Source organism: Mauremys reevesii, linkage group 1, assembly GCF_016161935.1.
Source record: "Mauremys reevesii isolate NIE-2019 linkage group 1, ASM1616193v1, whole genome shotgun sequence".
Taxonomy (NCBI): Eukaryota; Metazoa; Chordata; order Testudines; family Geoemydidae; genus Mauremys; species Mauremys reevesii.
The window spans coordinates 313,859,963-313,871,132 of NC_052623.1; the positions used below are offsets into that span (position 1 = coordinate 313,859,963).

The 11,170-nt window shown below is 44.4% G+C and overlaps 1 protein-coding gene across 1 annotated transcript; it reads left to right on the forward strand.

The window, feature by feature from the left end:
- The first annotated feature begins 2,069 nt into the window (after nt 1-2,069).
- Nucleotides 2,070-10,334, forward strand: CAV2 (caveolin 2). Its single transcript, XM_039519970.1, has 3 exons — nt 2,070-2,611; nt 3,119-3,306; nt 9,173-10,334. Exons 1-3 carry the CDS (start codon nt 2,474-2,476, stop codon nt 9,321-9,323), a joined length of 477 nt encoding a protein of 158 aa, XP_039375904.1. The 5' UTR covers nt 2,070-2,473; the 3' UTR covers nt 9,324-10,334.
- Nucleotides 10,335-11,170: the final 836 nt, after the last annotated feature.

Here is an 11,170-nt window from a genome sequence, read left to right on the forward strand (position 1 = left end):
AGAAGCACATGAGTTATTAAACTGTGTTCTAACAATTTTTAAAAATTGATGGAGGTTAACACAAAACTTATTAGAGTTTTTTATTTATTTTATTTTATTGGACTAGATTGTGACTTGTGCTACATGTCTGTACATAGGCTATTGTTCTGGGTAGGTGGGGCTACATACACACTGTTCCTGAGGCAGTGTTGATTGGTGGGGAGGGCTGGGGAAATAGGCAGAGCCTGTGCTTTACTCTCTCCTCTCTCACATGCCAATGAACACACACATATTGCTGACTAGTTCACCTGAGCCAGGCCAGCATGGAGGAATGTTGGTACAGGCCAGCAACAAATCACAATTTCACACACTCAGGCAAGAGGAATCAGGAGGGGGAACTGTTGCCCAGAAGAGAGGCTTGAGTCACAATGTTTTCTCCAAACTCACAATCTAGCACACTGTAAACTTGAATTTTGGGAGCCAGTCCTATATGGTAATTGATCAACAGCTAAATCAATGTATTGACCAATATATACAGGAAAATCATCAACATACAGCATTTACTGCCATTATCTGAGGCTGAGGAACAGCAATCAAAATGATTTGCTTTACCTGTGAAGTTTCCATTAAATAACTTAGTATGTCATACTATTCCATTATTATGTTCCATTCATGATTTCCTTTAAGGCCAGAAATGTACACAAGGTAATATTTGACCCACCACAGAAATGAAAAACAAAAAGCTTTGTACATGGATTGGAAATAAGGGAATAAAGTGGAGGTTTTCTGCTCACCTAACCATACAACTAACATCAAACTAAAATCATTGTTTTAGGCAACATCTTATCCAAACCTGATAGGGCTATGAATGTCGGAACTTTTCAAGGCTTGAAGCTATTCTAATTTGATGCAGCACTGTGAATGCAAGAAAATGATCACTGGGAGTTTCCTTTTTAAATTTAATAGGCATGAGTAGTATCTGAATTATAATCCTCAAAGTCTCTTTTTGGAGAGTGAGAAGTGATAATCGTTATTGTATTGCTGCAGAAATCAACTAGTGTAAATATATGGGTATTCATAAATCAGTGGTTTCAAACAGCTACCAAAGTCTTTCAGAAATTATTCCTTTACTTTGCTATAGTTAAATTCACACTCAGACCATTTTTTAATATAATACAGTAGCAGGAATGAGTTATGCAAAATGGAAAATAAAGCATGAGAATAAGATGTTGGGGATTTTCAATGAAAGATAATTAAATCACCTCTCATTTACTTTGTATTAGATGCTAGGCTATGGGTAGTTTTAGGGCGTAAGAGGAAAGAAAACAGTATGTTCCATAAAAGACCCATAAGATTGGACACAATTTGGCTGGATAGTATAAATGCCCCCTTTCTTAATCCCTAGGCCAGGATTTTTAATTTCTGTTTACCTTCCAGCTGGAGAGGATCACCTCATGAAATTAATAGGTGGCGAGTTTAAAACAAACAAAATGAAGTACTTCTTCACACAGCACACAGCCAACCTGTGGAACTCGCTGCCAGGGGATGTTGTGAGCAGGGGCGGCTCCAGGCCCCAGCACGCCAAGCGCGTGCAGGCAAGCTGCAGGGGGCGCTCTGCCGGCGCCGCAAGGGTGGCAGGCAGGCTGCCCTTGGCAGCTTGCCTGCGGAGGGTCCGCTGGTCCCGCGGCTTCGTAGGACCTCCTGCAGGCGTGCTTGGGGCAGCAAAATTCCTAGAGCCGCCCCTGGTTGTGAGGGCCAAAACTATAACTGGGTTCAAAAAAGAATTGGATAAATTAATGGAGGATAGGTCTATCAATGGCTATTAGTGACGACAGTCAGGAGGAATGCATCCCCATGGTCTAGGGGGGTCCCAAAACCGCTGACTTGTCAGATGCTGTGACTGGAAGGAAGATGGTGTATCACTCAATAACTGCCCTGTTCTTCTGGCATCAGCCTCTGTCAGAAGAGAGGATACTGGCTAGATGGCTCATTGGTCTGAGCCAGGCTGGCAATTCATTTTGTGTTCATAAATGCTGAGGCTCTAAAACGCCTGATCACATGGGGATGTGCATTGTATCGGTGGCATGATCATCTCCCCGCTTTATGTGGCAAATGCAGAGGATGGGCACATAAGGGGACGGCCCCTGGACTGAAGCGCAGCAGACTCCTGCTGCACCAAAACTCTGTCCCGTGCAGATAGCGCGGGATCCCACCCCGCCGCAACCCGGCCCGCTGGTTTCGCCTTCCGCTGCTGCAGGCCCCGCAGCCCCGGGTCCTCCCGCTCGCTGCACCCCCGCTCCCTTTCTTCTCCCCCGGCCTCGGCGGGGCTCGCTGCGGGGCGGAGCCCGGGGGCAGCTCCTGGCGGGCGCGGCGCTCTCCGGGGCGGGGCTCCGGGCCAGCCGGGCTCCACCCAAGGCCAGGCTGCGCGGAGCCCAGCCAGCGGCAGCCACCAGCGGGCAGGGGGGCCCGGAGGCAGCGCACCAGCGGAGCCGCCATGGGGCTGGAGAAGGAGACGGGAGACACGAAGATCTTCATGGCCGAGGACAGCTTCGGGCGCCCCGGCGGCCCCGCGCTAGCCGGCCCGGAGAGCGGCCCCGGCAGAGACCCGCATGGGCTGAACACCCACCTGAAGGTGAGGCGGGGTTAGGGCCGCATTGGCGGCCACCTGCGCGCCGCTCCCTGCTCGCCTCCTGGCTCCTTGCAAAGCCGGGGGCTGCGTTCCCCCTTAGCCCCCGCGGCCGGCTGGCCTCGGGCCCCTCCCTCTCTCCCCGGGAGCCCGGGCCGCGCTGCGCGCCTGAGAACGTGGTTTAACATACGCGCTGTTGTTTGAAACGGGGCAGCACAAAAATCGCGGAGTCTCTCTGCCCGATCCCCCGTGAGCCCGGCCTGCCCGCCCCGCTCAGGCTGAGCTGAATTGTTACAATCCGAGCTTCCCCGGGGCGGCCTCTAGCCAAGTCACTCTGCGCTGGGGACAGGGGTATTTAACAAAGCCGGGTGCAACCTGCTCCGTTTCTTTCCCATCAGCAGCAACAACTCCAGTATAGTTCCCTCTTCATCCCCAGCCTTGTAGCACTGCAATTGCCGTTGGAGACAGAAGCTGATTTAGCTGGGGGTGGGGGTGTTTTTTCTGTCATTCCAGCTAGGGTTTGAGGATGTCCTAGCAGAGCCTGCATCATTTCACTCCTTTGACAAAGTTTGGATATGCAGCCACGCTCTCTTTGAGCTCAGCAAATACGCGCTGTACAAGCTCCTGACTCTCTTCCTTGCTATCCCACTGGCTCTGGTTGCAGGAATTGTCTTTGCAGTACTCAGCGGTCTGCACATCTGGTGAGTAAATTTATTGCCTTCCACTTCACTTATCTTCCTCCTGAAACATTAATATCCATATACAGTAAAGAAGTGCCTCTATAAATTCAGTCTCTGTGCACAAGAGAGAATGAACAATTCTTAGGATGTTGCCATAGATCCTAACTAGCGATAGTCACTTCTACAGCTAGTAAATTTAGGCTGATTTGAGTATTTACTGTGTTTTAAAAGTGACAATAATGAGCTTTCAGTGCCTGGGGGCCCCATCTGTAAATTTTTTCTACCCTGGGTCTGTCTTGTTTATTTAGTTTGCAAGCTCCTTGGGACAGGGACTGTTTCTTTGGATTTGTGCAGCACTTAGCACAATGGGGCCCTGATCTTGGTTAGGGCCTCTAGATGCTACTGTGATATAAATAATAATGGTGATGATGATTGGACTATGCAGATTCCTTAATCACGTGTATTTAATATAAGGGCTTGGCAGAGGTATTCTGCCAGCTGGGTAGGAGGGCCATGTTTCCCTACCTCCCATTGCAACTTTTTCTCATCAGTTTGGTACCCAGTCCCCTATTCAGTCTTACTCCATTGAGCTAGCTACTCCTCCTTTCCCATGCCACCATTGCTGAAAATAATAACCGTAGGGTACATCTTATCTTTGCTATTGCCACTAAAGCTGCTGCCTCTGCCTTTGAACATGAGGCATGTTCATAACAATGTGCAATGCAGTGTACCCTGGGCACCTCCAGGAAAGGGACCCCCTGCTGAGCTCAGGTAGTCTGATCCTGGCCATATGCCCAGTTCCACATGTGGACACAGTAGCTCTAGAAGCTCACAGGGAAGCTGATGTTCTTTGTTATATTTTTGGCAATGGTTTGGAGAATCTTCAGAACAGAGAGATGGATGGAAGGAAAAAAGAATGGGGGCTGGAGGTGAAAGGGCTACATAAGGGAAAGTTGGGAATCCATCTGGCTGCCAAGGTAGGTGAAAGGAGTAGGATGACCAAGTGCCCAGTACCATGCCCACAAACCAAGATTTTCTTTACATACTAGTTTTAGACAAAGATTTCCATTGTCAGAACGTGCTTTCAGGCATGGATAGCTGGAGTTTAACAGTCAGACCTTTCGAGCTCTTTAAACATCTAAAGATGTTGTAGTCCAATAAGCCCCAATTCATTAATACTGTTCTAGGTTTCTGTGCCACAGAAGCACCTCTTGTATAGACTTCCATGCAATGGAATGCAGACATGAGTTTTACTGAATTAGGTCTCTGAAAATCAGTTACAGCGTCAAATCCAACTCATGTGAATGATCCCCGCTGACTTTAACAGGAGCTGGGTGGCTCAGCACTTCTGAGATAGAGGTGTATAACCATAGGCACCCAATTTTGAAGATTTTGGCCTCAGTCTCTCTATGGGCCTAATTATTTCCTCCACTAAAAAGTACAGAGGAGAACTTTCATTCTGATCTCCTGTTATACCCTGGGTGGGGTGTAGAAGAGTTAGCTGTCTCTGGCTCCATCCCTGCCCTAGCCAGAATCATAGAATATTAGGGTTGGAAGAGATCTCAGGAGGTCATCTAGTCCAACCCCCTGCTCAAAGCAGGACCAACACCACTAAATCATTCCAGCCAAGGCTTTGTCAAGCTGGGTCTTTAAAACCTCAAAGGGAGATTCCACCACCTCCCTAGGGAACCCATTCCAGTGCTTCACCACCCTCCTGGTGAAATAGTGTTTCCTAATATCCAACCTAAACCTCACCCTCTGCAACTTGAGACCATTGCTTCTTGTTCTATCATCTGCCACCACTGAGAACAGCCTAGCTCCATCCTCTTTGGAATCCCCCTTCAGGTAGTTGAAGGCTGCTATCAAATCCCCCCTCACTCTTCTCTTCTGCAGACTAAATAAGCCCAGTTCCCTCAGCCTCTCCTCATAAGTCATGTGCCCCAGCCCCTAATCATTTTCGTTGCCCTCCGCTGGACTCTCTCCAATTTGTCCACATCCCTTCTGTAGTGGGGGGACCAAAACTGGACACAGTACTCCAGGTGTGGCCTCACCAGTGCCAAATAGAGGGGAATAATCACTTCCCTCGATCTTCTGGTAATGCTCCTACTAATACAGCCCAATATGCCATTGGCCTTCTTGGCAACAAGGGCACACTGCTGACTCATATCCAGCTTCTCGTCCACTGTAATCCTTAGGTCCTTTTCTGCAGAACTGCTGCTTAGCCAGTCAGTCCCCAGTCTGTACAGTGCATGGGATTTGTCTGTCCTAAGTGCAGGCTCTGCACTTGTCCTTGTTGAACCTCATCAGATTTATTTTGACCCAATCCTCCAATTTATCTAGGTCACTCAATTTGTCTAGGCCAGGATCCAGTTCTAGTGGGAGACAAAGACCAGCTAAATCCAGTTTCCCACACCAGCTTCAATCCAAAGTTAGTGAAGCTTGAGTCTCTGTAAACTTCTGTGCAGCACTGTCTGCCCATTCCACGTTCCCTGGGAGCATGGATTTGAACAGAGCTGTGTTTCTAGGATCTGTGATAGGGCAGGGGACTCCAGAGCTGGCATGGAGTTGAGGCATTGAGTTTCCAAACATATAGTACTGGCTTCTTTTGGAATCCCACTGGGCTTATGGACATACCTGCTGCTTGTTTTGTGGGTGGGAGGAGGGGAATTCCATTCAAATCTTCCCTGGAACGATTCCAGGAAAACTCCTTTAACAGATGGTGAGTTCTCCCTCCCATGTAACTGGCTGCAGGAGGGGCTATCAGAGCCTCTATGCCTCAGTTTCTTCATCCATCAAACTGAGCCAGTTATACTGAGGGGTCTTTTATGAGGCTAAATTCCATGCTGTTTGTAAAACACTTTGAAGTCCTCAGATAAAGTGCTATAGACATGTAAAGTACTACTGTTGTAACTATATTGGCACGCTAAAAATCCACTTAGGCCTGGCCTGACCTGACATTGCTCACTCACCTAGAACTCCCTAAGATTTCAGCAGCAGTTGTGCACCCCAGATCTGAGAGCAGATTTTAGTTCTCGGTAGCTGGGATAACTTTAAAAAAAGACGCAGATATTATACATCATGTAATGGCAGTGGGGAAGGAGAAAGAAAAGTAAATGAGAAAAATACCAACAATGTGGTTTGATTTACACTTACTTTTTAATAGGGAAAAAAATGAAACACATTCTGGACCCTCCCTCATACTAGGTGCTTTAAGCCGGTCTCCATAGTTACACTATCTGGTAAGAATGAGACAGTATGAAACTGTGCCAATGCCAGCCAGCAGTTTAGTGACCTGTATATGAGCTCCTTGGAGCAAAGTTACTTCTCTGCATTCCTTTGCCTGTAGTGATTTATTTCTCTCATGCTACAGACTATAAGTTGTGGAAAACTTGTCACACCAACTCTTAGACGCTCCCTGTGAATATCCTGAGTAAACTTTAAAAAATATCCTTAAACTGGAGTTTGAATTTTCTGTTGAAGTGGTTTGTTTTATGGCGAGGTTGTGCTGTGTCAATACCAGCGGTCCAAGTGATGCACTCAAAATTCTGACCCTTATTATAGATCAGGAATGAAATATTGCCCCGAGTTACATATGTGCAACCACTTTGAAGTGTAAGTCGTGTAACTCATGGCTGAATTTGGCCCTACACTTTTTTCTAAAAATGTCCTGGTGATTGTTCATTAAGGTCCTAACCCTGAGAAAAGCTGAGGACTTGCAACTCCCTTTGGGGAACCCTCCATGCTAGTGTAGCATGCACAGATGTCCTCTCCTAAGTTGCAAAGCAAAATTCCCCTCTGCCCATGTAGAGATTTCCAAGATCCAGCAAGCTTCATACCTTGACCTCATTTGGAGCTGGAGGTGCTTGGCATTATTCTGTATCGTGGCCTGAATTTCCATCCGTCACTTGCTACGGTGCACAGTCAATGACCAAGATGCAAAGAAGTGGACATCTGTCACCTTTCACCTTTCTCTTTTATGGCTTATAGCTGTGGTACTCAACCTTGATGACCACAAAATCATGAGCGCTGAAAAGCCACATCCTCACTGAATTGATGGATTCAGAGAGCCATTGAACAACTCTCCTGACATTGTGTTGTCTCAGTGTGAGAGTTGTCTGTCCTCCCTTACCACTCTACCCACTTCTTGGCTGCAGGGAATGAAAAGGAAGAGATGATGTTTCTCTCTCTGCCTTTCCCTCACCACCAACCAGTTTGTAGGGAGTGGATCTCAGGTTCTAGTCTGTTGGTTCACATATTACATTCCACATTGGGCAGCAGAGAGTCTTCTTGTGACTCCCTATTGAGTCTTATCAACACCTCTGTTATGAGTCTTCACTATCACTTTGATTATATTCTAAGCCAATGGGTTTGATTTACTGCTGGGAACCATGGCTGTGTGTTCCCACTAGGCACATCTACACTGCATCTCAGAGCAAACCTCCCAGCCCACAAACTCTCACTTGCGGGGCTCATGCTAGCACTATAAAAATAGCTGGGTATATGTTGCAGCTTTGGCTGGAGGGGGCTTGAGAGCCCATGCTCCTCCCCCAGCCATAACCTCGACGCACCGTCTACACAGCAACTTTTAGAGCTCTAGCGCAAAACTGTGGACCCAGGCTGGGAGCTGTGCTCTCAGCTGCAATGGGGACATACTTGAGGGGCTCAAACTGCCTGCAGCCCCACTCCACTGTCGAGCCTGGAGCAATCCTGTTGCCCCCAGAAAGTAGGAGGGGCCAGCCAAGGAGAAGATTCTTCCAGAATACTTGTGGGGGGCAATAGTAAGACATCTCCCCTGAAGGACAGATTCTGTTACTATTACTGCTGCCCTTGCCAGTGGTTCTGCCAAAGAATTGCAGCTTTACCACTGCCTGTCCATTGGGTGATTTCCTTCCCCCCCCACCCCACTCCTGATGCAGCTTCCCCCATAGGATTTGGGGTGAAGGTTTAAATTGCACTAGAGAAAATCATAAGCGACTCATGGAAAATTAGTGAACAGAAGAGGAGGCACAATTTAGCTAGCAAAAGACATGCAGCACACTATATGCTATAGTCATAATAAATTGTATACACAGTTGAACTGTACATAACCATAGCCACACTTTAGAGTGTAGCATACCCTTATACATCTCTACCCCGATATAACGCTGTCCTCGGGAGCCAAAAAAATCTTACCGCATTATAGATGAAACCGCGTTATATCGAACTTGCTTTGATCTGCCGGAGTGTGCAGCCCCGCCCCCCTGGAGCGCTGCTTTACCGTGTTTTATCCAAATGCATGTTATATCGGGTCACCTTATTTCAGGGTAGAGGTGTACTACATGCATATTATTCCAGTAGCATTCAAAGTTCTATATGGTATGTACATTACTTGCTGTTTCAGCAGAGACAAAGAAAGGGAAGGTTTTAGAAGAACTATTCTTGTTTAAATCCATCTGGGTTAGCTGAGTGCAACATAGACACATTAGTATACTGTTTGCATTGTTGGACTTGATTTGATAATGGCTGAGAACCCAAGCAGGCAAACATTTAGTATTGCTCTGTGGCACAGCCTTTTAGAAAAGCACTTTAAAATCACAGTTCAACATTACATAAATCATTTCTACATTTGTTTTTTATCTACGCTGAACACCCTTTTAAATGACTTCTAGCTTACTGAAATGCCTGGATAAATGAAGATAGGTTACATCCCTTTAGCACAGTGTTCACCATATGTTGCTTCTCAGAATAGTCAAACTCCCATTTTTCTGAAGGTTTTAAATGTCTCTGAAACCTTTTTAGTTAAATAAGATCCCATTGTCGTTAATAAATCTAACCAAGGATTGACCAGCAAATCCATTGTTCTGTAGTAGTAGTAGTAATAGTAATCCTCAAATCTTCTCCTTTCTAGGATTGTGATGCCTTTTGTAAAGACCTGCCTCATGGTCTTGCCTTCAGTGCAGACTGTATGGAAGAGTGTGACGGATGTTCTTATTGCACCGTTATTTCACAGCCTAGGCCGATGTTTTGCTACAGTCAATATACGCCTGGACCAAGAGTAAACATCAAGGATACAATTCTGCTGTAGTCTTAGATGGTGGTATGCCTCTTTGCTAATGTAACATAGGTGCACTTATTCATTCATTCCAAAACTGTTGGGATTAAAATAGCTGGTTTAAAATGGGGACACATTATTTAAAAAAAAAATCATTTACTTTCAGGGGATCAATTTAAGATAAACTATTTTCATATCTAACTATTTTAAACAACAGAAAAATTGTGGGGTATCTTGGCAACACTTTATTTTAATGGTACATTGATTGCCAAGTTGCAGAAAAAATCATGTGGAGGTATATGTGACCACCACAATAGTATCATAGAAAATTGCTGTGGCCAGTGTTGTTACTCTGAATACTAGTGAAATTAGTAGTGATGTGATACACTGGGCCAAACTAACTTCTAGGGTTTCAGAGTTGGGTCTGGCCCACTATTCAGCATAATACATGGAAGGTTGTATGCTCAGTTCTTGTTGTCAGCAGGAGTCATGCCTGCAACTCCCTGCATAATACAGTACTGATGTGCATGGGTAATATTCACTGAGCTCCCATTGCTGCTTTGTAAATCTCCCATATATCAATGGAGAAAAGTTCCCCAAAGTTTACCCCTTAAAATGAAGTGTTAGCTAATGGTTTGAGAAAATCAGCTAATCTATATATATTATTTAATGAGATTTTAATTTTGCTGTATATTTTGTATTTATGTAAATGTTACTTTATCAGTTTTCCTTGAAGCATTATTTCTAAAGCATTTGTATACTTGCGGAATTATTATGCTGAAGAAGTTTGACACTGCAGAAGATTGAATGAGATTGGTGAGATTTTACTGACTAGATTACGCAGATCTTTGGAAATGCTGCTGTGCAATTCAAGTATATATTGTTTTCGTAATTGAATGTGAAATCAGTCCACACAAATGTTTTCATACAAGATTATGCAAAAGAGTTTGAAATAAATGTTTGAGCATTGTTCATTTTTTTAATTAAAAACAGGCTGTAATAAAAGCAACCTTGACTATCTCTGTGTATTATCAGCAACATTGTGATATTTAAAATAATATACACTATTCTGGCACTTTGATTAAGTAGAAAGCGTTCTCTCTTATTTCAAGCAAGTGGACATATTTAGTATGCTTGTCCAGTTCTCTCCACACATTTAATTGTCTCTGGTAAATGCTTATTTATTACTTTTAAAGTCTAACTATAAAGGATAGTTTTCCCTCCTGCACTTAATACAGCTTTATAAACCAGAATAGCGTGTAAACAAAGGTACATGAAAATTATATTGATCTTTTGATGGGGTACATGCTACTGATTTATATAAATGCAGATGAATAAGTTACAACTGTAAATTTTTTATAATATGCTGCAATATGTTTTCCTCTGAAGCAATGTCATGCATTCCTTATCATATGAGGTATGTAATAAAATAATAAAAAACTAGTTTTTTCAATTTTTGGTAACCCAATTTACTCAGTCATCTTTTTTTTGTCTTGGTTAAATAGATTGACCAATCTTTAAATCATTTTTTAAAACTTTTTTTTAAATGAATGTAGGCTACTTGTGCAACTTTACACTAACATATGGTTGGAAAACAATGGTGTAAATGGACACAGCTCCACTGATCTTGGTGATGTTTCACCCATTTACAATAGTAGAGAATTTGTCTCCCTATGTAAGATTTAGAGCCACTCGTAAGTTCAAACTTAGCAAGTAAGACAGAATACTTTCTTCTAAAATCATGTTAATATTCTCTAAAATAGATTCCCCATTGAGGTACTTTGGCTACATGCCAAATGCTTTTTTTTTTTTGGGGGGGGGGGAAAGTACACAAATTTCATAGCATATGAAACA

Coding starts and splice junctions, on each gene's coding strand:
- CAV2 (XM_039519970.1), top strand. CDS start 2,474: ATGGGGCTGGAGAAGGAGACGGGAGACACGAAGATCTTCATGGCCGAG. Junction 2,612..3,118: donor GGCTGAACACCCACCTGAAG/GTGAGGCGGGGT, acceptor CTGTCATTCCAG/CTAGGGTTTGAGGATGTCCT. Junction 3,307..9,172: donor CTCAGCGGTCTGCACATCTG/GTGAGTAAATTT, acceptor TCTCCTTTCTAG/GATTGTGATGCCTTTTGTAA.